This window comes from Strongylocentrotus purpuratus, unplaced genomic scaffold (genome assembly GCF_000002235.5).
Source record: "Strongylocentrotus purpuratus isolate Spur 01 unplaced genomic scaffold, Spur_5.0 spur5_scaffold_9, whole genome shotgun sequence".
Lineage (NCBI taxonomy): Eukaryota > Metazoa > Echinodermata > Echinoidea > Camarodonta > Strongylocentrotidae > Strongylocentrotus > Strongylocentrotus purpuratus.
In genome coordinates, this window is record NW_022145615.1 from 26,983,546 (window position 1) to 27,008,193 (window position 24,648).

The window sequence follows — 24,648 nt, forward strand, 5'->3', positions numbered from 1 at the left end:
ATCATCATCATAATTATTATTATTATTAATATTATAATTGTTATCATTATTATTAATACTATTATTATCATTATTGTGACTTATTAAGTAAGCAAATATCATTCCCCAAAACCTGGGGGGGGGGGGATGATTGTACATGCCACCCCCCCCCCACCTTGTGAGGTGGGGGGGATGCATCCCCCTCATCCCCCCGGTTGTCTACGCCCCTGTACACACACACAAAGTTTTATGAGTATATCCCCAATTTTTCGTATTGGTGCCTTTCAATTGGATGAACCCTCACTTTAAAAAAATTCCGCGTCCCAGACGAGAGGTTTTTTGTAAATGAAAAATAAAAAACACACCAAAGTTCTTTTAATTATAGCTTTTGGTAGAGAGGAAGCAATCTTAAAAAAATTAAAGGAAGTGCTGAAAGGCAAAGAAAAACAACAATTATACATACGACCCCCCCCCCCACAAACATACAATAATTAAAGTCATCAGGATACACATTTTATGACAAGCAAAATATAAAGAAAGAAAGAAGAAAGAATAATGTCATCACCACCAAACGGGGCACATTATTATTATTATTATTATTATTATTATTATTTTTTTTTTTTTTTTTTTTTTTTTTTTTGGGGGGGGGGGGGGGGACTTGGATTTGGGGGCATACGCCGGTTGTGCCCTTGAACCTCACAACCTTCAGGGGATCACACCTTAAAATTGTATTATTTCATTCTTTGGCCAATGAAACATAATGAATAGGCCTACTTATCACTTGATGATTTTTTTTTTTCTCGGTATGTCGCCCCTCCACGCTTCCATCAAAGAAATCTGTTTGCGATAGCGCCCGCTATAAATCAAAAAGCAAACGTCAGCGCTATCGATATCAAGGAAAAGTAGGACTCGACGCTGAGCTTGTTTTACTTTCAATTTTGAACCTAGCTTTCCACCTTCACCACCCTTCATCATGACACGTAAGTCTGTGGATGGGATTTATTACCGTTTTATTTATCTACATTCATTTGCGGGGTTTAAGTATTTTTCCAAGGCAAAAAAGACATGGTTGCCTTTTCCGTTTCGTCGCACTGCCATCACTCCGCTGCGTCATCAATGCATTGGCATTGCCGTTAACATGATCACTGTTGTGAATTGTGGCTGCTGAGCAGTGCATGTTGAGTGTGTGGTCAATGGTGTGAGATGCTGAGAGAGAGAGTGCTGCATTGGCAAGCCAATGGTATTGCCGTTTCGCATTTCATTGTGTTGCAATTTGTATGCATACTTTTTAAATTGATGACTTGATGTTACGATTTTCACTTTAATTGTTTATCTCATTTTATTTTTTAATTGCGAAATCGCAATTTATTTTGTGACGTAGCAATTAGAAAACCACCATAACAAATTTAATGGGAAACGTTCTACGACTAGACCCCTAGTCTAGATCTACGTAGAAATTTTGGCGCTTGTTCAGAACTTTGACCATACTTTCGACCCGTTACTCCGGCATGGAGATATAACACACCAAAAAATCATCTAAATCTTCCATAATTGTTCAAAACAACGATCATGGACATGGTTATGATGGTTTAAGTTGTTATACTTCTTACCTGTTTTGTGTCAATTTTCTTATCTTTTTTGGAGTATTTTTCCTTAAAACAAAGCCATTATAATTAATGTACACTTCTGCAAACCGCCGCACAATACAAGTGCAGACCAAGTTACCGACGGTGGGTTTCGGGCGCGTGCCGGGTGCGTGCATGCGTGAAGACTGAAGTAAGGGAATGTAATTAGGATCTGAGAAGGAAGATAATAGTTGCCAATTCAAGCATATCGAAAACGTATTTTGGAATGGTCTTGATTACAGAGTGGTGTGATTAGTTATTATTGTGTTGGTTGGGGGGGGGGGATGGGGGTTCTTTTAAATTTTAGTCGGACGTATCATAGTCGAGAAAGAGTAGGGAAATGTAATTGGCATAGCCATGGGGGAAGGGGGGGGGGATGGGATCGCCTAAAACAGGCTCTGCAGTAAATACAGATAAAACTAAACTAAAATAATTTCAATTCCTTTTGCAAAACATTGAATCACATTTGTCACGCTCGGCCCAGGTGTTAAAAGGTACCCACAATATGATATAGTGCTACATTTGTTGCCGCTCGCCCATGAACAGGGTACTCGGAGTGTCAGTAGCGTTACAGCTTGATGAACTTTTGTGCTATTTAAGAAGCCACCATTTAAAAAACCTTTTTTTTTATGATTGTATTTTGTAGGAGGAAACCAGAGAGAGCTGGCCAGAGCCAGGAATGCCAAGAAGCAGGGGGGAAAGAATTCTGCTGACCATGGAGCTAACAAGGGCAAGTCACTAGATGATAGGAAACAAAGGTACATCAAATTATTATTGTTAATTTTTTAATACTACCAAGTTGGAGTTTGCAGTTGTGGAATAATTAAGGGTTCATGAAAAGTTAGCTTTAGTTTCATAGAATTATATTTTTGTCAATGACCTTGTCAAATACATGTATAATGAGTTAGTGTATTCATGTATTTTATTTATATCTGTTTATTTCAAGTGAAAATAAATGTGCATAAACATGAACTGTATTGAAGATGCATTTAATTGCTGAGAAAAATTATTAAAAAGTTCTAGATGAAATGATCGTTAGTGTACATACTAACATTGAATATATGTCTTCTCCTTCCTAATTTTCCTTTCTCATTTTCCTTTGTATAATTAAAGACAAAGTATCAATATATTTGTTTCACATTTCATTTTTGTTTGAGAAACATTTACACTTTGTGTAGTATTTCTTATGTCAATTTTGTCATTCACAACACTTAAGTACATTTTTAACATTTTAAAAATCATTGTTTAATCATGATAAAACACTTTTCATCTAATTTCTCTCTCAACCAGAGATGCTGATATAATGAGAATGAAACAGGAAAAGGCAGCAGCAGCAGCAGCAAAGAAGACAGAAGGGGCGGCTGGGTCTTCTAAAAAGTAATGTCAGCGATAGAATTTCAAGCATCTAAACGTTTGGAAGTGCCAGTAATGCTTCAGAACATATTGACCAAGAAGCAAGAGGCAAGAAGCAGAGGCACTAGGTCGGAGTAATATTTTTGTAATTATACATCAATCAACCTGCTCTGCATTATCAAATAAACTCAATGGTTGTGGATGAATAACTGAGCTACATGTGTATAATAGTAGCGTTCATAATGCAGACTCGGCTGTCTCATTATCTTTACTTATATGTAGATTTGTTAAAGGTATTTTAGCCTTCATTTTTTTTTTGTACATAAGACAAAATTTATCGATAGAACTTCCTTTGAGACCTAAAAATTGGGAGTGTTACTTTTGGATTCGATTTTGCCAAATCTCGTTTCCATTGATTACAGGAATTCTACTAACAATCTTTAGTCCGTAGAGGGTTGTAGAAGTCGTGTAACAGTGCTGTTAATTTCAGTTAAGTTCTGGTCATGCAGTCACATTGTGAAAGGAACTGTCTCCAAGAAATGGGAAAGGTTGATTATCTGGAAATAAGAAAGTCTCATTAAATACTCCACACAGAAATGGGTATATGGCACTACAGAAACATTTTGCATGAATTTTTGGTCCAAACACGCCCAACACTTCATCTAGTTCTCGTGATATATTTCAATTTGATGGCACTTGAAGAGGAATCCTTTTTTGATAGGAGACTTTTCTACTATGATATTCCTCCAAAATGATGTAAATAGCAGTAAAAGGCTCACAAATTATGTTTGCCCCTTAACCAGAACTCACCCTTCTCTTTAATGTTTCATTACTTGAGAAAAGTAGGAACCTTTTCCCATTTGTACAGCTTGTATCTTGCATATTATTATTCTAAGTTTACATGTAGATTCAATGAATCCTTAGTCCTTAGAATATTTCATTTGGCACTGAAAGTGAAACAGTGATCACAACACTTTCAAATTGTAGATAGTATAGAAAAATGAACCATAGTGAAATCAGTTCTTGTTGCATTAGGACAGTGTTACAGGCATTTTGGTATGTACATTAAAATGCTTATCATGATCTCTTGTAATAAGATTTGAAACATTTTGTATGTCCATTTTCCATTTTTTGGGGTGATTTAGCCTTTCGGTTGTACTTTTTATTTGGAGCATGTTGGATTTATTCTATTAAAAAAAGAGGCATTGTCGATGCTGGTTCTGAGGCATTAACAGGCAGTAAAAGCTTGTAAGGTATTCATCCCATTACTGTACCATGTAATGATGGGACATTTGAAAAGTCATAAGGCGAAACATCATATTGAATGTCTTTTAAGTAAAATTTGAAATCAGGAAAGTTTAGATGAAGATAGTAAATTTCTAGAATGAAAGAAAACATGCTTTATTCTGTTTTATTTCTTTCAAAAGAATATTCTACATACTACATATTGAATCACATTTACCCTTATGAAATGGATGGATTGCATGAATGTAGCAGGCAAAATATGTTCTTGATCAGTTATTATATACCTTGTACATATGGATAACCAGGCGCGTACACAGGGGGGGGGGGGGTTTGGGGGGTTAAACCCCCCCCCCCTTTGGTATTTTTTTGTGTGTAAACACCCCCTAAATTTCCCTAAAACCCCCCCTTTTGTTTTTGTTTTTTTTTATTTAAAAAAAAAAAAAAAAAAAAATTCCCATGGCTGACCTAAAAAAGATGACCTTACCCCCCCCCCCCAGCGGAGCAAAATGTCAAATTTTCAAATTTCGATACCAAAAAAAAAAAGTGTCCTCTTACCCCCCCCCCCCCCCCCCCCCCCCCCCGCTTATTCAGCGGTCGGCTGAGTCGTTGCGATTTTTTTTTGGGACCCCCCCCCAAAAAAAGTGACCTCTTCCCCCCCCCCCCCCGTTTATTCAGCGGCTGGCTGGGTCGTTGCGAAATTTTCGGCCCGATTTATAAATGTTAAAACCCCCCCCCCCCTTGAAAAAATCCTGCGTACGCGCCTGTGGATAACATATTCATTTATGCCCAGTAGCAGTTCTTACAGAGAAGATACTGTTCAAACTCTACTAGTCTACATAGGTTTGGAAATCATCTGAATTATAGAGTATCTAAGAGGAATACAAGTATTGACCCATCTACACCTGTTGTTATAAATGCACCTAAATTGTACCAAGGTTGGGCCATAAAATCCATAATCATTTTGCATTCTCTTACATGTTTTTATTCACATATGCTTTGATCACTGAATTATGTAAATTTCTATTGCTTTATTTTTTGCATTGTTAATACCAAGCTTATTCAACAATGCTTTCGCTTTTGTGTATGTTCAACCAATTCCACATATTTATGTTTTTTGCTACCATGTGGTAGTTGCATAATTCATTTGCAGACATGCAGCCATTATTGAGTTTATTCTGTAAAGATATTTTTTCAAAGCTTACCCTGTTTTTGAAAAAGTTATTCAGGTAATATTAAAAATCACCTAATAGTCTTTGGTAGCATATTGTACTTATCCATGAAATTTGTAGAAATACTATTAATAAGTTTATTCTGCAAATATGTTTTAACACAAATGATGTTTTTAGATTATTCTGGTGATATAATTACATGATCTTATTGATTTAGTATTACATTTTGCTGCCCTGTAAACTGTCTTATGATTCCCTCATAACCCTTGAAAGGTTGGCTATGATTAGTCTAGGCATACAACATCTATTGGTTCAAGATCGTGTCATGCATTTTGCTGGGGTATTAAAACTATTAATGTAATACATGTATGTTCATACAGTCATAAGATGATACCATCAGCATCATTTACATAGTTGGTTAATTCTCGCTACCCCAAATAGCGATTCTGCCGAGATCCGGGGAAAATCCTGAAAACGCGCATTGCATTATGGGATAGCTTTTCGACATTACAGCTTCCTGTGCAGGCGTTCGTGATCACAACCCTCTCTTTCACGGTAGAGTTTAACGGCCTTTTGTGCTAAAGTCACTAATTCTGCCCGAAGCTTTCCATTGCATATTATAATCTGTACAAATTACACTGATTGGCATCGATTTTAGCGTGCGTGAAAACTCTGCACAGCGAACACAGGCTAGCGCCAGTGGGATGGGACTCTATACCGGAAGTTGTAGTGACGACCCGAGAGAGTGAAAATTACCTCGTCTCGCGAATTTCGAGATATTCGTACCTATTTAGGGTAGCGAGAATTGAATTTTACTGAAAGTATCAATAATAAAATGTCATTTTCAAATAAATATTTTACATGATGTACAGCAATCTTCATCGTTTTATTTATTTTGTTAATTTTTCTTTATATTTGTGGAGGAGGGGGGGGGGGAGAATTCATTTACCTCTGTAACCTCTTTTCACAAACTGCAACATTCTACAAAGGGTATGTAACAAGCAAAACCACATAACCTAATGTATGGAGTTAAAATAGGGTGACTTTTATTTTACTGTCACTATGCATGTCATGATTTGAAAATAATAGGATGTCCAATCATGTCCTAATTAACAGAGAGAGAGAGAGAGAGAGAGAGAGAGAGTGGGAGAGGGAGGGAGGGAGAGAGATACAGACAGGGTCAGAGCGGGGAGAAAGGGAGGGAGAGAGACAGGGAAAGTTTGGAGAAATTGGAAATAAAGAAGGCAAAGAAAGGAAATGGAATAAGAGGAAGAGAACAAAATAAAAGGTTCAAGAGATAGGAAGATAAGAAGGAAGAGGGAAGAAAAGGAGGAGAGAGATATAAAGAGAAAGAGAAAATGAAAAGTGTATAATTAATTAATTCACTGTGTATGAGAGACTTCATAAGTGAATTATATTTTGGTTATCAAAATGGCAAAGCCATTACAGGAGGTGTACTTTCGATAGCTTTGAATTTCTACAATATTGCGTAAACAACTTAAATATAAGTTGATCGTTTTCCACGTTAGATTTAATTTTTGGCATCGAATGTCGATATCCTCCGTCCTCATACTTTTTTCTTTCAAGGTGTGTGTTTTCTAGAGTACCATAGACAAGAGAAATAAGCGCGACAGTTCAAAGAATCAAAACACTCTTCAAAAATATATCTCCGTGATTTTTCCTATGATATTGTTGTTCAGAATACAACCAAGATGTTGCATGAGTTACTGATGGCACTCAATGGATTTCCTGGAAGCATTTTCGTGGAACATGAACAAAACAGCATACGGGTAAACTAATTACGGTCCCATCCGTTCCGATTGACGTAGTGTACAGTACTCAGCTCAGTAGCTTAAAATTCAAGGATCCAATTGTCAATTCCCACTCCAGCAAAGCATAGAGAGTCAATGCTAATGCGTATTGACCTCTAGCACTGCATGCTTGCTGTGAGGCAGGTATTATTATACCCGTACACAAATACACACACCACACAATTTAGACTGCATAGGCCTACAGTCATGCCGATGCGGCTGTTTGACAGTCGGTAGATCTAGACTAGACCGAAAGCTTCAGTCTCTCTAATCGTTTGTTGTTCCACTGAGACTACGTCTGGCTCCACTAGACCTCCGATTATAGAGACTGAAGTCTGGGGACCTCTTTCTGTGAGGCACTGTACGGAACAAATGGTTCGGTTCGACCGGACCGCGATGAATGAGATATGCAACGAGATTTTCACTTTTTACATCCTCATAACTGCTGCAATTATAACACAAATTAAAAATAACATTTATATAGCTTATTTGACTTACGATAGCTTGCTCATTTAGATCCTAAATTAATGATTAATCCGAGAAAGTCTCGTCGTCAACATTATCCGTCTTGGTGTTAGTTGATGAATATTCATTTTTTCTTTTCGAACGTCCAATAGCTACCGTAGCTACGTACGAGTAAGCCCAGCTTGACCAACGAACTCCCACGAAACGAGTGCTCTGATTGGCCATTTGGCTATGTTTTGGTAGGTTGACCTGGAAATATTTTGGCCGCCGGGTCATATAGCCCTATGTTCCGAGTGCATGAACGTTCGGAGATACAAATTGGATAATTCATATAAGTAAGTCCGTAAATTATCCATTTAATATTGAGTTATCAAATTTTGATAACTGTAATTAGGACAAATGACATACCGACCTAATTTACATCTGATTTAGAAATCAGGAAATTAGATCTAAATAAAGAAAATCGGGGAGAAAATGTCGTGGACGAAAATATGTACATAGCCACCCCCACGGTACGAGATCTCTGGGTTGCCATCTGTATTGGGGAATGACAACAAATGTCAGTTTTATTAAAGAAATGACCCAAATCAGATGGTTATTGCTGTCTAGATCTAGACTTACAATTTGAATTTTTAAATTATTCTTTTTAACATCTGTAAGTTGAAAAAAAAGTATTTTACTGCTATTTAGGTGTCATCAATTGTCACTAAAGTACCGATTTTAAGTGAAATCAGTTGAGTTTTTGGTGTTTGAAATGTTGAGAATCAAAAGCACAGCTTTTACTACACAGGCAGGATAGTCATGCTCCTATGTGTGGGCAATTCCCACTTCCCAGGCGCTCGCGCGCGCCAAGTGCCATGCCAACAAGTGACCTCTATGATAATGTCACTCAAGTTTGTTGTGGTGTAGATCTATTGTTCATTTTGATTGAAATGGTCAGGTGGTTGATTTTGAATTTTCTTCTTTCCTTTTCTTCTTGCCAATGCAATCCTGCTTCCTTAGCTTTGACTTGCTTTTAGTTTTAGTCTTAGTTTTAAAATTGAAATTTGGTCTTTCAAAATTCAAATATTAAAATAATGTCCTTTTTTTCCTTCACTCAGGCTTTCTGCAATTTCTTATTTTTTCCCTTCAAAATCGATTAACGGAAAGTTCATACATTTAGTCGTAGAGTCTAGACTATCTATTCAGAGACGTCAAGTTCAAAGATCGGCAATGCGTGACATTTTCATGATTCGGCGCGTGATTGTGCGCTTGCGAGGGTATAACTCACGTATAAGGTATAGCGTTTTTACGAAATCTAGCGGTCGCGTTGTGTGTGAGAGCGTTTCCAGACCCTCGAAATGCGTGACACTTGGTAGCTCTGTCCATTCTTGGCATTGTATTCAACATTAGCAATATACACTGATCAGGTTCAGAGATATTTTTCACTTGTAGAGAATTTTTGAGAGAAATCTAATGTCAATGAACAAGACAAAGAAAACTAAGTCTAAATGCCAAATAGGACACAGACAGTTTTTTAGTTTACAACATCCATATCAGGGCTTGCCCTTAACTTTTTTTTGAGGTGGCCAGCAGGGCCACTTGGGTAGGAGATCTGGGTGGCCAAATGGATTTTCAGGTGGCCCCACTTTTATGCGTTATTAAATAATGCAAATGTTTAATAAAAAAATGCATAAATTATACGTGTTAAAAGCAGCATGAGCTGCATTTAATAATGAAAGGTGAGTGACTCTTTAGACTCTCATTCCAAATCCTCTCTCTTTCAGCGTGTTTCCACAGAAAACATCGACACGGTATTTTCCGTGTCATACCGTGTCATACCGTGTCATACCGGGTCAGTTTTCCTGTGGAAACACAAGCGTGTCGGGTCGAGTCGACCGAGATGCGGATTATCAGATCCACCTCTGGGAGGTGGATCTTGACGTGTCGACCCCCACGAACTCCCTGTAAAATCTCTGTGGAAACACACAGCGACAAACCGTGTCTGGCGGAGCATCACCACTGCAGCGTGATTGGTTGAAAAATACTCTGAAATACGCGTATACAATAATATGTTTATATACGCGCTGTACGTAACAATGGCAAATGTACGTCACAATAGAATAGCGTGGAATCCTGTGTAGATCTGAATCCACGATCGAGGTCAAAGGTTGAATCTTGACTTCCGATTGACACGGCATTTTCCTGACTTGGAACACGGAATCGGGGCGAATCGGAATGCTGCGCTCTGTGGAAACAGATTAGTTTAATACCGTGTCGCCGCGACACGGTATTTCAATCCGGAAAAGATAATCCGGGTTCCACTTTTTTTTCTGTGGAAACACGCTGTTTGTTTCTATACGTTCTGTCTCAACTTCACTTCAATGTTTTTACGCGTCAGTGGACAGGGATACCTCGCATACATACATGTTATGAACAGGACACAAGATCAGATTTTAGCAAATTATTTGCCATTTGTTTTCCATCAAAATTCATGGCCCAAGCCTTAGATTAAGCAGCCAGGAGCAAGGGGCAATTTATTTTTAAAAGTTGCCCCTTGCCCGCGGGGATTTACCAGAGCAAGGGGCAATTTCTTAAGAACCAGGGGCAATTTTCCAAAAACAGATGACAACTAATTGCACAACTTAAATAAGTGCAAAGTAGTTAATTTCATAATGTGAATAGGGTCTACGATCAATTTAATAACTTTTTAATCTTAACAAGATCAACAGGAAAGATTGATTAAGAACATCAACTTGCACATTAAACAGTAACTCCAGGAGTTAATTAAACAGTAGATCTAGATCTAGACTAAATCTATTTTAAACTGATGAGCAAATGAATAGACACACAAACCTTCCGCCACACTCTCGGCAGTAGGAGCAAATTTGAAGAAATTATCTTTTTAATTGTTGTATAACCAAAGAAATAAGAAGAAAACTGACCAAATATTTGTACTAAAAAGTTGCGTAACGTGTGTTCTCGTAACCAAAATCGTACCTCGCACACACACTCTCACCATACCACGAATGGTCCGTCGCCCGATCCTAGCGGGCTAGAGTTTGTCAACAAGACCAACGCAGCTTCGGAGAGTCGAAGCGCGCGCAATTTTACCGGGACTCGTGGGAAGCTGGCCGGCTAGCTTTCTGCCACAACAACGCTAGGTCAGCTGCTGGCAAAATGAGAGTAACTATGATCGAGAACATCGTAGGTGTTCTTAACTTATCAATAAGAGAATTATTAATTCTATTTGAGATGAAATAATAAACTAGATCTACAAACAAACCTCGACAGATCTCTAATGACTATTTGAATGCTTGTTTATTTCTCAATTTGACGATTTGTTTTCTTGATCCTTCGATACATTTGTACGTACACTGTGCGTGCGCCATCGCCACAGCATTTTAGCGATCGCATGATCTGAACGTACGTACCTAGTCTAGTGCGCTAGCCTATATAAGGGCGCATTTTCACGAAACACTTGCGCCTTATCAAGCACTAAATACGAAGCTAGTAGAGAGCTCGTGCGCGGAAAACTGTTCGCGATCCCGAATCACGAACAGTTTGCCGCGCGAGCTCTCTACTAGCTTCGTATTTAGTGATTTTATAAGGCGCAAGTGTTTCCGTGAAAATGCGCCCTTTACGAATCATTCGTGTATTTTGTCTGTTCTAATAATTTATGGGCGCATTTGCGCCTTGCCGTCTAGTTTTAGATGATTATGGGCGCAATTGGTGGTTTTATGAGCGCAAATTTGCGCCCTGCGCCCGCTTAATCGAAGGCTTGTCTAAAGGTTAAACAAGTTGTTGATAAATAATTTATATATTAATGTCCAAATATTTGGGTGGCCAGCCGGGCCATCTAGTCGGTGATTTCAGGTGGCCCGACAGCGTTTCAGGTGGCCATTGGCACCGGGCCACCGCTAAATTCAAGCCCTGCATATACATGTACAATGTAGAGACTAGAGTTGATGATCAGCTCTTACCCAAATCTTTTGAGAGCTGATGTTCAAAGTGCTACTGCTAGATCTAGTAAACAAAATGTCAGTACTTTTATTTAGTTTTAAATACCTATGAATATAATAACTTTGTATGCACAGTTGCAAAAAGAAAAGAAAAGAAAAGAAGAAGCCAAACTAACTGCCAAAGCTTTCATGTATTTTGTGATGAAAATAACTGGATGCATGAGACAAATGAAGTACTGTATCCTCAAAAGTGACACATCTACTGTCTAGATAATTTGTACTCTTTTGTCTTGTCTGTACTCAGGTTGTTCCAGATCTTCCCTTCATACATGTAAGTGAAGTTGGCGTGCTCAACAGAGTTTGTCGTCTTGGGGCCATCTATAAGACTCTACAAACATTCATCAGTAGATACAGTGGCAGTCCTCACTTGGGAGGTTACACAAAAGGTAGTGTAGTTATTAAAATAGGAAACTAAAGTAACAATCTTTGCACTGCCCATTAACAAAATATAACCAATAACAATTCAGTGATGAACACTTGCTACATGGAATAAAGGAACTTTTTTCTGATAAGTCAATCTTTCAGAAGAAGGTGGAGTAATGAATTCTCTGTACTATTGTCCTTGAGGTTTTAGACCTCTAGAGCAACAAGCAAACAAAAATAGCAAAACAACAACAACAACAATCAAACAGCAAACTGTAGAAAACCATTTGAATAAAAACGGTTACATTTGGTTAATAAATGTTTGTCATTAGGTTGTTTTGTTTAAAATAATGTTTTAACGTGGTAGTCTAGTCAAGTAAATTGTAAGATTAGCCTCGTGTAGCAGATGAATTTTTTAATACTTTGCCCTGTTTGTGTTAACCTCTTCCTCCCTAGAAACTAAGCCAGTGGATAGACTGTCTGATGGACTGTACCTCAGGACATTCTGTTCAGGTCTAGGCAAGGTCCTGGAACCCTACAGAAAAGCTTTATTAGACCTGGAACAAGATGTGAGTATTATACACCCTACATACTTATAACACCCTGTTATGCATTATCTCTGTTCCATCTCATATACCAGTACATGTTTGTAATTATTTTTTACATTTTTAATACTCTCTATTATTATTGAATAATCATTCATCTCTCTCTCTCTTTCTTTCTCTCTCCCTCCCTATGTATTAATATAGTTTGCATTTATAGGTGTTAATGTTTTTATTTTATCTGACCTCTACAAAACATGTGCTTTTTGACAAGTAGACAAGCCATGGGAGCCAGGGGACCCACACACCTTTGGTGTTAAGTCCTACCTGAGGAACATGGTAGTTGGGGATTCATGCCTTATCAAATGGCACAAGTGCATTGACTATTCAGAACTTGTGATCTCCTGAGCCATTGTGACTCATATTTTCCTTCAATGAATTAAAGTATGTACAAGTTTTGTGATTTGTTTTTTTTGTTACTTCAGATTTTATCAGATCCCAACCTGACCGTAGGCCATGTACAGCACACCTTGGAACCATTCCAGTCCCTCTTCCCAGCCCTTGTATCACTAGCCCAACAGATCCAGACCCAGGCTTACCATGGAGGCCAGATCCTGGATCTTCTTCAGAGGCACTGTGACTGTGGCCAGCCTGTCATTCAGCAAGCATTACAGAAGTAAGTCTTGACCTTAGTTTCAAAGTCATCATATTTGCTAGCATTTAGCTAACCACAATTTGTCCAGAGACAGAGTAGAAGAGAGAATGTTTACATATGAATATGTTATGTACATGTATATATGCCAGATGTCAGATTAGTAGATACAGTGGAGCCTTGTTTTAGAGATGTCTCCAGTAATGAAATTGTGTCATGACAAGGCAATTTTAATGGTCCTAATTCTTGCAGTTTATGATATAACAATCTTTCAACACAACAAGGTCATTTTCTTGGTCCAAAATTAGTTTGTTATTGTAGGGTTTCACTGTAGATGTAGTTTGGGTTGTATAATAAAATTTAATCATGCATAACAATGATCGTCATTTTAAAGTAATGAAAAGACTTTCATTTTTGAGGTGCTTTTTAAATTACATACCAGGTAGTCGTGAATAAATTGAATCATAAATTCCTTCATAGCAAAGATAATGCTGGCATGTAATCTTACTTTTTACTTTTGTTTGATGAATTACCATACTTATATTTTTAGAGTAATTGAATTGCAATCTTTTGTCTCTCAATCTTTCCTACCCACCCAGAATCCTGTTTGCTTGCCACTGTGTAATGTACCGTCAGGTAACAGCCTGGCTCCTCCATGGAATGTTGCTTGACCGTCATGCTGAGTTCTTCATCCACCAGACCACGGAGCCAGGCCAACTCTTGACCCCCAGTCCTGATGACGATGATCTTGGTCTAGGCGGGGTCACCAGTACACAACTTCAAGATATCATGGTAAGAAGAGATATCAATCCTAATGACTCGTGGATACAGTGTCAGCCATTTAAAAAAAAAAAAACTGAGAAATATCGGCCCAAAGAGGGAGAAAAAGAAGGAAAAAAAAGAAAATGAAAAAGAAAAAGATTCCGACCTTCCCATGTTTTGGCACCTAAAGGACAATACAATACAACATTTTGAATTTTTGTTAGGCCTTATGGCAGGACATGGATTGATTGGTGAGTTGGTTAACAGTGCCTTGCAAACAGAAGAAATGTATGATGACACATGCCTTTAAAGTGACCTACACTGCTCGGAAGAGTAACAAAATGCTTATATTCTTCAATATCATCTAATTCTGATGAACTCAAAAGGGAACATAAACACAATCAATGGGAATGCTTTATCATGTGGTAGCAGATTTGGGGCTGAATTTTGAAGTCTAATTAATAAACAAAAACAAGTAGGTGTCCAAGTTAGTGTGGATTGTTTAGATATTTTAGTTGCTTTACTCTTAATAAAAAATACACCTAATAATGATAAACTGCATGAAACATAACAGTTTGATTAGCATTTGGAAACAAAGTAGAATGGGAATACTATCGTGATAAGACGTGCACAAAAGTAATTCTTACTGCAGAAATTGAAGAAAAAAAATGCATTTATGTTTTACTGTGATTGTATTGTCATAGCAACTCTCTGAAGATGGAAGATCGTCAGAGACAGAACACAGTCACTTTGCCATCCATCCTGCCATGTTACCTAGCTACATCCCTGCGAGGGCAGCAGAGAAGATTCTCTTTGTCGGAGAGTCTGTTCAGATGTTTGAAAGCAAGAAACAAAGCACAGCCATGAAATACACAGGTAGGGCTACTTTTTGTACAGTTATACATTATCTTATTTATCTTGGCACCGAATCCACTTAAAACAAAATGCTCAAAGCATACTTGTGCAAAAGTTGAAATCCCCTAAATGTAACAGGATATTTTTTGGGGGTATATAAATTGTATGCATCAATATATAGTCACCAATTTGATATGAATTGTGCAAGCAGACTGCTTCAGCATTTTAAGAAACCAAAGCCAACTAGCCCACTCCTCAAAGCAAGCATGCAATACACTCTATAACCATCTACTAATGTACTGTATCTATATTTGATAAACATCAAAAGCCATAAAATGTTCAAGTTTCAAAGTCTTCTTTTATTTAAAGACTTTGGTATTGCATCACCCTGGAAATTTACTTTCAACATGGATGCTTAGAGAGCCTGACAAAAAAAAAATTAACTTCCATGGAAGCCTTTTCCTGTTATACCATGTATTTGTAGTTTTGACAAATCATGTGTGCCAAGGAACAAATTAACTCTGGACGTTTTTTTAAATGTACTTTTAGACTCTGTACTAGGTGAGAATGAAGCTGAGTTTGCAAGCAGACTTCATGATCTTCAGGAGAAGCCTATCTTCTCAGTCCAAGACTTTGAGGATGCTGTAGATGAGATCAGAGTCTGTGTGGCTGAGGTGAGATCAAGACCTTGGTCTAACATACTCAAACTTCCCCACTCTGGAACAACTTGTAGTCTTTTAGATTTTCTTGGTTTCTTCTTCTTCTTTTTCTTTATATTTTTCTTGGTCCTCTCTTTATGATATCATAAATGAGCCATTTGTCTTTTAGTTTCAACTGTTTATCTCTCTCTTGTTTGAAGGCCTTTTATTTTCGCCATAGCACCAAATTTGTATCTTTATCTCAAGAATATTTGTTGTCACAACTTATCCATTTTCACTAGAACTTTCACATTGTTTATTACTCACATTAATGTTCAGCATTCACAAATTTACAAATTAAAGATGATTCTAATATGCAATGTTAAAGAAGTCATGTAATGCATATTTTAGAATTTGATTAAAAAAAACTTGTGATCGATTTTGTAATTTGTTTAATGTAATTATATGCAAGTCTGAAAAGCTGCAGTTAATGATAAACTGTAAGAAGTAGAAGTGAAAGATATTTTAGAATTATTTTTCAATCTTAATTTGGATTTTGATTTTTCTCTCCTTCCAAACAGCATCTATGGAAACTAGTAGTAGAGGAGTTCAACCTAGTAGGCAAGCTGAACATGTTCAAAGATTTCTTTCTTCTTGGGAGGGGTGAGCTATTCCTTGCATTCATTGACCAGGCTCAGACTCTACTCAAGAACCCAGCTACAACCACTACAGAACACGGTAAAAATAATTCTTTTAGTTTTTAACTTATAATACTATCTGTTCCAATTTTATTTGAGAAATTGGTTACTTTTTTCTTCAGATTCTAGCAAACATCCTGGTCTACAGCAGGTTGCAGAATTACATATTTTTTAGAATAATTATGCTAGGAGGTCATGTAATATTTTATGATGAATGGTAGGGGGGAAACTTGAAGATCTTGTAGCTTAGGGTGATCAATGACAATGTATTAAATCTACAATAGAAATATGGTCTATTGAAAAGAGTGCTTTTCATGGAAATCATTTTCAATATCAATTCTGATTTTTATTTTTCATTAATAATGTTATACATGGTTACATGAAAGAGTAGCTACTGGTAGTTGATATAACATGTTATGCTAACTATTAGCAGTGAACTTGTATTACATATCAATGCTTCTTACCTGGAAAAAAAGGTAACCTTGTAAATAAAAATCGCAAGAAATGCCATCTTGAGAAGCAGGTAGCTATTCTGTACAGGATCCTTTACTTTAGCTTTCAATGAGAATCACTGTACAAGAGAAACAAAGAAAAATGTGGTCTTTATATACAGGTGGCCTTTCTGTACAGGTGGTTGCTAAAGCAGGTTTCACTGAATAATCAATCTTTTTTATATCTTGTCAGATGTAAATGTGGCCTTCCAGCAAGCGGCTCATAAGATCCTCTCCGACGATGACACCTCCCTCTCTAGGTTCAGAATAACCATCTCAGGAAAGATCAGTAAACCATCTTCCAAGAGTAAGTACTCAGACTCCTTCTGTGATTGCATATAGACCATTCAAGGGAAACACATCAAGTGTCTTGTAATAATCTTGATTAAAGCTATGGTCACAAAGGTTCGTACGAATCTCCGTTTTTCCATTGTCTTTCCGAATTTCCATTGTCTGAAAATCGTTTGTACGGCGTTCGTAGCAGTTCGTAATGGCATTTGTGACCGAGGCTTTAGATGGCCCTCAATTCAAAATACCGTCTCTAAGCGCTTTACATATATTATAGCCCCAGTCATTGGATTCATTTACGGACAATGTGCACCATCTCCACTCCCTGCTATTCCTACCACAACAAAAGCTTTTGTCATCCTACCAGGTACCCATATCTATCCTGGGTATGGAGTGGCCATTTATACTGTGGCCTAAATTTAAGTCTAACTCCCAGTATAAATGGTGTATTAGTATGAGTGTTCAAATTATGGGGACTCTTGAGAGGTCAATTTTTTCTCGATGCACGAGGTATGACTTAATTCTGAGTCACTCTTTGTTTATTTGTACATCTTTCATCGTACATCACACTGTGGTTATAAGTGTATCCAGCTAAAAAGTATAAATAGAATACCCAACTTGCTCTACCACATTCAGAGAGTGAAGGCATGAGACCAGGACGAGGTAGTGCAGAGAGTGGTTGGTCATGTCTTGGGATGACCTTTGCTGTCCAGTGGCCCCTCCACATTCTATTCACCCAGAGTGTATTAGAAAGGTAAGTTGGACCACGACTGTACTTGATTTTTAGAGTACTTGTATCAATCAATCAATGTGATTCTTTAAAAGACGTTTAGTTACTATATGAAACTCAGGATTATATCCTACGTACCTACATCATTGGAAATGCAGAACACAGAGACAGCAACCACACAAGCTCTCATCTGCCTCACCTTTTCATCTTATAACCCTTAAATGCAAAGAGTTACAGCTCATTGCAGTAACTCGTGGGGATCTCTTGATATGACTCCAGAAAACTCTCACAAGCTTGAGAGGACTCAGCAAAGAAGTATTGTTGTTAACTCGATGCTGGCTCGTAAAACACTCATTTTCAAGAGTTAAGCACGAGTTTGAGCTTGTGTGTAACTCACCAAAACTTGTCACTACAACTTGGCTAAGTGGAGAATTGCTTTAAGTGTCTACCCCTCTTATCTCAATATTCCTACTTTTAATCTTTAAACATTACAACAACAAAAATACATCCTATTTGCTTCATTTCTCATTATTATTGTCAGTAATTTGTCAATAAAAAGAAATTTCTGTTGAGTTTATTTTTCTGTCGCTGTTCATGATTTAATTAAATATTAGAATGATGCATCACTATTATCATTGCTCTGCATATCAAACTACTTGGAGATGTATTGTTTCCTCCCCCCTCCTGTATCCTTACAGGTACAACATGTTGTTCAGGTTCCTTCTCAATGTGAAACGGGTCCAGCTGGAGTTACAGCAGTGCTGGGCCGTTCAGATGCAGCATAAACATCAGAACTTCAAGCGTTGGGATGCAGCCCAATGGAGGCTTCGTTCACACATGGCCTTCCTCATAGACAACCTTCAATACTTCCTTCAGGTATGAAACTGGATTGTATATTCTTTTTAATATATGCTCTTTGTATCTTTTATATCTTTTATTTCTTTATATGCTCCACATGACACCCAAGATAGTAATGAGTAGGTTTTGGGTTAAAAGGACTTGTCATTTTGTGAAATTGGGAAATCCTAAAATGTAACCGTTATTGAAGGGAATCCTTCAAACATCTTTCATTGAGATGTAAAGATTTTATTGATTAAATACAGGTTTCAAAAAAATGTCGGGACAAAGTATTTATAAAGCAAATATACCATTTTTACCTGATTACATGTATATTATTGCCTAATTATAATTGAGAAATTTGTATTGTGATATTCCTGAAAGACTTCTTTTATAAGGATATTGCCACCAGAGAAACTTTGAAAACATTAAGCAGAATGGTTTCATCCATTAAACATGTAATATATTAAATAACACCCACAAAATAGATCACCATTAATCTGGTCTGTGTTTTAATGTACATGACTTTGTATACTAAGAACAGTGTTTTATATAATTCCTTTTGTTTGACAGGTTGATGTCTTAGAAACTCATTTCATCCAGCTCATACAGAAGATTGAAATCAAAAGAGACTTTGAGGCCGTGCGTTTGGCCCATGATCAGTTCCTGGTCTCGCTCATGGCCCAGTGCTTCCTCCTCTCAAAACCGGTAAGAAAATTATTCTCTGCCAAGTTTGTCACCATGCTTCTTTTGCTCTGAACTCTTTTATTTTACTGCCCTCATGACAACACAGCATAACTGACATTTTAGTGTTTCTGAGATATAGGAAGAAATATGCATTTCAATTTGCTATTAAAAATGTTTTATTGTTTGTATTCAGTGTTGACTTATCAAAATAGGTAATTACAGTATGTTTTAAACCCTAAATTTTAGTTTAACATGTGGAACTTGATGTTCTGAGTCACCCACACTAAATAACTGGATTTTGCAAGAAATGTCAGTTATGCCGTTTTGTCATGGAAGAGCAGTATAGTTCCGTTTACTCGTATGTTTACGTTTTATTGTATAATCATTATAAGTGAATCATCTCTTTGGAGTTAATCACCATCATGACCACCCATCTATTTCTTTCTTTCTAATCTATTTATTCTCACTTTGAATGGAATATTGAAACAGGGGGTGGTAGTTTGCGTGGACTTATGGAAGAGAAGACAAACATCTATTTTTTGATTTATTTGTATCGGGATATGGGACTACTGCAGGATGTGGACTGTGCCATATCATAATTGCATGGAGGAAAATAAAAGGATTGACACACTGTTTTTTAATTTTTTAAAATTTATTCCTTTTTATTTAAACAGGGTAACTCTCTCAGTATTAATACTGTTTGGTGTTGGCAGTTCAAATTGAATCAAGCGTACAAGGCTGTTTTTTTCGGTAGTCTCTTGCATGACCTGATATTAAGGACACTCTGCTTTGCATTACAGGTTCATCATTGTTTGACAGAGATCCTTGAGTTATGCTACTCCTTCTGTAGTCTCATGATGCAGACCTCGACTGTTACAGAGAGAGAACTTACACACATGGACAAACTAGCACAGGTAGAGACACCAGATAGTTGCCTTTCGATACGAATAAATAATTTGTATGTGTGTGCCTTTTAAGAAAGAAAAGGGTTTCATGGCGGTTCGTTTGAGTTATTGTAATGTAGTTTCTGCTGTTATATTGGCACATAAAATCGATAGGGACACATCTGGTATGCTACAAAATTTCAAGCATGTTTACTATCTTCATGATTGTGTAGGATAGTTGATAGTTACTTGTATGTACATGTAAATACAAGGTGGAGAGGAGGGAGATTTCATGATCCATTCAACACCTATTACAGCTGGGTTTTACTGTCTGTGTCTAGGACACTATGTTACTGTATATTACAGTACAATTTACAAATATCGACTGCTTTGAGGGGCAAGGTTAAAACTATTGCCCAATGTGAACTCAAAATTCTACTGTGTCCCGAGAAGAAGTCAAGGGGCATAGTGCACTTTCGAGACCACAGAAGAGCTATAGTTTGAAGCGCGACCCCAAAAAATAAGCAGTCGATATACTGCATCCTCAGTGTCAATTCTCAATATGAGACATTTTAACCAAATATACCTGTTAAAGTGTATCAAAGGAAATGTTCTCATCTAAGAGAATTGTGCGTGTCCCACTGAACTAATCCATTCTTAACTTCAAACACAACCACTATGCCCTTGCAATGTAAGCTGAAGTAGAACTATGCCATTTTTTTGCTATACTGGCCAGCAGTCATTAGCAAATTTTGTATTATTTTTATATTGTATTCCTGCATTTTCCCAATATAGGGTTTCAATCGCCAGTCATCGCTTCTCTTCAAGATTTTATCTGGGGTTCGTAACCATCATGCCAGCCCTCATCTTACCCAGCTTCTCCTGAGACTAGACTTCAACAAGTACTACAGCCAGGCAGAGGGTGCATTAGCAAGATAGCCAACAAAGCAGACAATGGGAAACTAGAGACAAGTTGACATGTGTCTTAGCTCCTCAGTGAATGACTTCTAGTATGTTACATTTATGGAGACTGAAATATTTTTCATACCACCTGGGATGTTATCTGTAGTTCAGTAGTCAATGGAAAATGTTCATGTCAAATTGTACATCTTCTAAACTTCAAAGGAAGGAGCATGGCATCAAGAGCCCGACAGAAAGATTTGTTTGTTTAAAGTTGAAATATAAAATGATTATTTATTTTGCAGCTAAGCTGAAATTTTAGTATTCCATACATTGCTTTAATTTGCAGGACTTTTGTGAATATTGTAAATACTCTTTTGAGATCAAAGCAGAGAGCATTTATTTGAGGTACTGTATGGCAAAATAATGAATTTAGAGGGTACTTTCAAATATGATTGCATGACACTTTCTCCGGCAACACTTGTTCAGTGGTTAGTTTGTAACATCTATCAAATTCAACCTTTAACCCATCACTAAACCCAACAAGAAAATGTACTCAATAGTATCTGAAGCTCTATCCCTACATTTTTGACAAACTTAATAGAGCCTGAAGCAAACGTTTGCTGAAGTAAAAATAGATTGTGAACCTTGAGTTTATGTATACCATGGCTCCGTCTTACAAAGACTTGATATCAGATCGCAACTATGTACATAAGAGATAGGAGACTGCAAACTTGCGATTGATTGGAGGACTGGATTGATTCAGATCAATCGTAACTCTTTGTAAGACGGGGCCCATGTCTTGTGTATTTGATAGTAAAGTTTCTCTATGAAATAGAGATGCGATCACTCCCTCATGTATACTTGTATACTTCCTGATCTTGAACAATATCATTCTTGTGATTTTTGTGAATAAAATATTATACTGTTTATATTTTTGATCCAGTATGGTATTTATTTGATAAAATTTTTCTGTTTGAAAAGTTAGTATCTGTAACAGCATGTGAAACTGATGATGTCATAGAATTGTTGTTTCACACATAAATTAATGAAATGAGACTGGCAATTCAAAGATATTTAAAATAAATCATTTTATTCTTTGCATGTAATTTCTTGTAAAATATACAATTAGAAGGAAAGAAATAGTGGAAGGCACTTGATACTAAAGCTTGGCACAAAATTACAGTAAAGAAAAGCTGCAAGTTGCACATATACTTTCGGAGTTGAAAGACATTATGTTAAAACAAAACTATCATTATGCAAACAATGTACAACAAAAATTAGGAATGGAACTACCTTAACATACCGGTAATCATTTTTCAAACTGATTTTAAACATCTTTGCATAATCTAATATATATACAACAAATTCATGAACTGAGTCCTTATATTAATGTATTCAATAATTGAAAGAAGGTGATTGTAAACAAGTTCATTCTTAAATGGGCTACTGATTTTAAAAAGCGTGCATAGACCAGAATGGGGCAGAAGGGGAAATTATTACAATTTCTTTCCTTCTTAGGTCATCAGGGAATTTGTTGAAGTGGTTGTTAATTACATTCATACACAGCACTAGCATATCAAGTTGGACAGGCATTAAAGAGAAGGTTGAGTTCTGGGGAGAGGTGAACAAAGATTTGTGAGCATTATTGTTATTATGCAAGTGTGGAAGAACATCAGAGAAAAAAAATGTTCCCTGAAAAGCATGGTTCTTCAAATGCCTCCATATTCTAAATATTACAAGTAACAGCTTAAAAATGAGGACCAATTTTTATGTACATGGTTGTGCAGTCCCATATACATCTTTCCATGTACAGTGCTTGTTATTTTACCAAGACTGGGCCAAATTTGTTATCGACTCCAGAACCTTGCAGTACACACCAATACTCATATGCTACATGCTCAACTTTTTCTGATCTATTCCACACCGTTTCTTTCACTGTGCGAGGCATTTTTCAGTGCCATAGTGCAGCTAACTATTTGTGACATGAATTCATTCCACTGAAAGATAAATGATTTAAAGGAACACATCCTCTATTCTACAATGGATTCTTCACTTACAATGTATCAACAGAGGATGGCAATCTTTCCCAGTACCACCTCAGGTGCTGTATAAATATACATTTCCTCAACATGTGAATTACGCATTCATAATAATAATATGTCTTGTTTACCCAGGGTAGCCTCATCAGTATTCATACTGTTCTCCCTGAGGGCCCTGCAATCATATTATTACCCCGGTCATCGGATTCAGGCTTACCCGCACACAATGTATGCACATTCTCCACTCCCTGGGGAGCATTCTAGCCAGTGCATAATTTTTACAAGCTCATGCTCATAAACAACCCATACCTCTCGCATCAAAGCTTTTCCTTCTTTTTTTGGTTACATTAATTTCTAATCTAAAAATCAGCTGCATTAGTGCTGCATGCAACCCTTACCAAAAATAGCAATCATTTTATGCACATCATTGAAACTTCTACCATTTTCCACGATTCTTTACAACAGTGAGCACAACCATTACCAGGAACATCAACATGTAAATCTAAGTTAATTACGATGCAGTTGTGTACATGTATTATACTTGAAATAATGAAGTAGATTTAAATAGGAATGTAACTGGATTTTAAAAAAAAATTAAAAAAATATTATTTTAATGAAAATTACTACTTTTTTATAATCTTTCATCAAATTTTGATTTTGAGTTTGATTTGTAAGTGAGGTGTAAACAAAATGCACCATAATTTCAGGTAAATCAGTCAGATATTGCTGCCATGATTTATGATACATCAGTAATTTGTATATGAAGCTGGCTGTCCTCAAACCTACTGGTAATACATTTATATTGTTCATTATTTAATGGCAAGATGATTTGACAAAAGTTAAAATGTTGCATATCCCTGAAAAACCTTTATCACAACTATGCATCTCAATATTTGTCTCCCAAGTTTTAAAAGAACAATAACATACAGAAAATAGAAATATGCACTGTGCACAAGACAATACAGTAGAACAGGCCTTCATCTCAAAGAATCAACTTTCCATGGTATCACAACAAGAAAGTATTATATTTTCATTACCAATTGATAGACACACAAAAACAGAGGCATTATATATTTTCTTCTATGGGAAGACATCTACTGACTTGCAGTGAAGAACTAGATGGAATTTTGACTGCGCGCAGTCGAAAATGATGCCTCCGCCATAGAGCAATTTAAACAAGTTTGGAGTTTAAATCTCCAGTGGTTCTTGAGATATCATGATAACAATCTCAATGTATGGAATTTCATAAGTTGACCTCTGTGACCCTTGACCTTTGACCTACGTGCTCCAAAATCTAATCAGATTGTCTTCCTATGGTGATACACACTATCATTAAGTTTGAAGTTTAAATCTCCAGTGGTTCTTGAGATATCATGATATGGTGATACATACTATAATTAAGTTTGAAGTGAAAATTCTCCAGTGGTTCTTGAGATATCGCGATAACGATCTCAATGTATGGAATTTCATAAGTTGACCTCTGTGACCCTTGACCTTTGACCTACGTGCTCCAAAATCTAATCAGATTGTCTTCCTATGGTGATACACACTATCATTAAGTTTGAAGTTTAAATCTCCAGTGGTTCTTGAGATATTATGATAACAATCTCAATGTATGGAATTTCATAAGT

The 24,648-nt window shown here is 36.8% G+C and overlaps 1 protein-coding gene across 1 annotated transcript; it reads left to right on the forward strand.

Annotated features, from left to right (window-relative positions):
* The first annotated feature begins 6,987 nt into the window (after positions 1-6,987).
* On the forward strand, positions 6,988-21,907 carry LOC593790 (gamma-tubulin complex component 4). The gene is made up of 14 exons (XM_003723348.3): positions 6,988-7,161; positions 11,893-12,034; positions 12,468-12,580; positions 13,039-13,229; positions 13,805-13,997; positions 14,672-14,843; positions 15,372-15,496; positions 16,042-16,198; positions 16,843-16,956; positions 17,574-17,691; positions 18,366-18,543; positions 19,078-19,212; positions 19,992-20,105; positions 20,871-21,907. The coding sequence occupies exons 1-14, from the start codon at positions 7,084-7,086 to the stop codon at positions 21,012-21,014; spliced, it is 1,974 nt and encodes a 657-aa protein (XP_003723396.1). The 5' UTR covers positions 6,988-7,083; the 3' UTR covers positions 21,015-21,907.
* Positions 21,908-24,648: the final 2,741 nt, after the last annotated feature.

Coding starts and splice junctions, on each gene's coding strand:
- LOC593790 (XM_003723348.3), top strand. CDS start 7,084: ATGTTGCATGAGTTACTGATGGCACTCAATGGATTTCCTGGAAGCATT. Junction 15,497..16,041: donor TCAGAGTCTGTGTGGCTGAG/GTGAGATCAAGA, acceptor CCTTCCAAACAG/CATCTATGGAAACTAGTAGT. Junction 17,692..18,365: donor ACCCAGAGTGTATTAGAAAG/GTAAGTTGGACC, acceptor GTATCCTTACAG/GTACAACATGTTGTTCAGGT.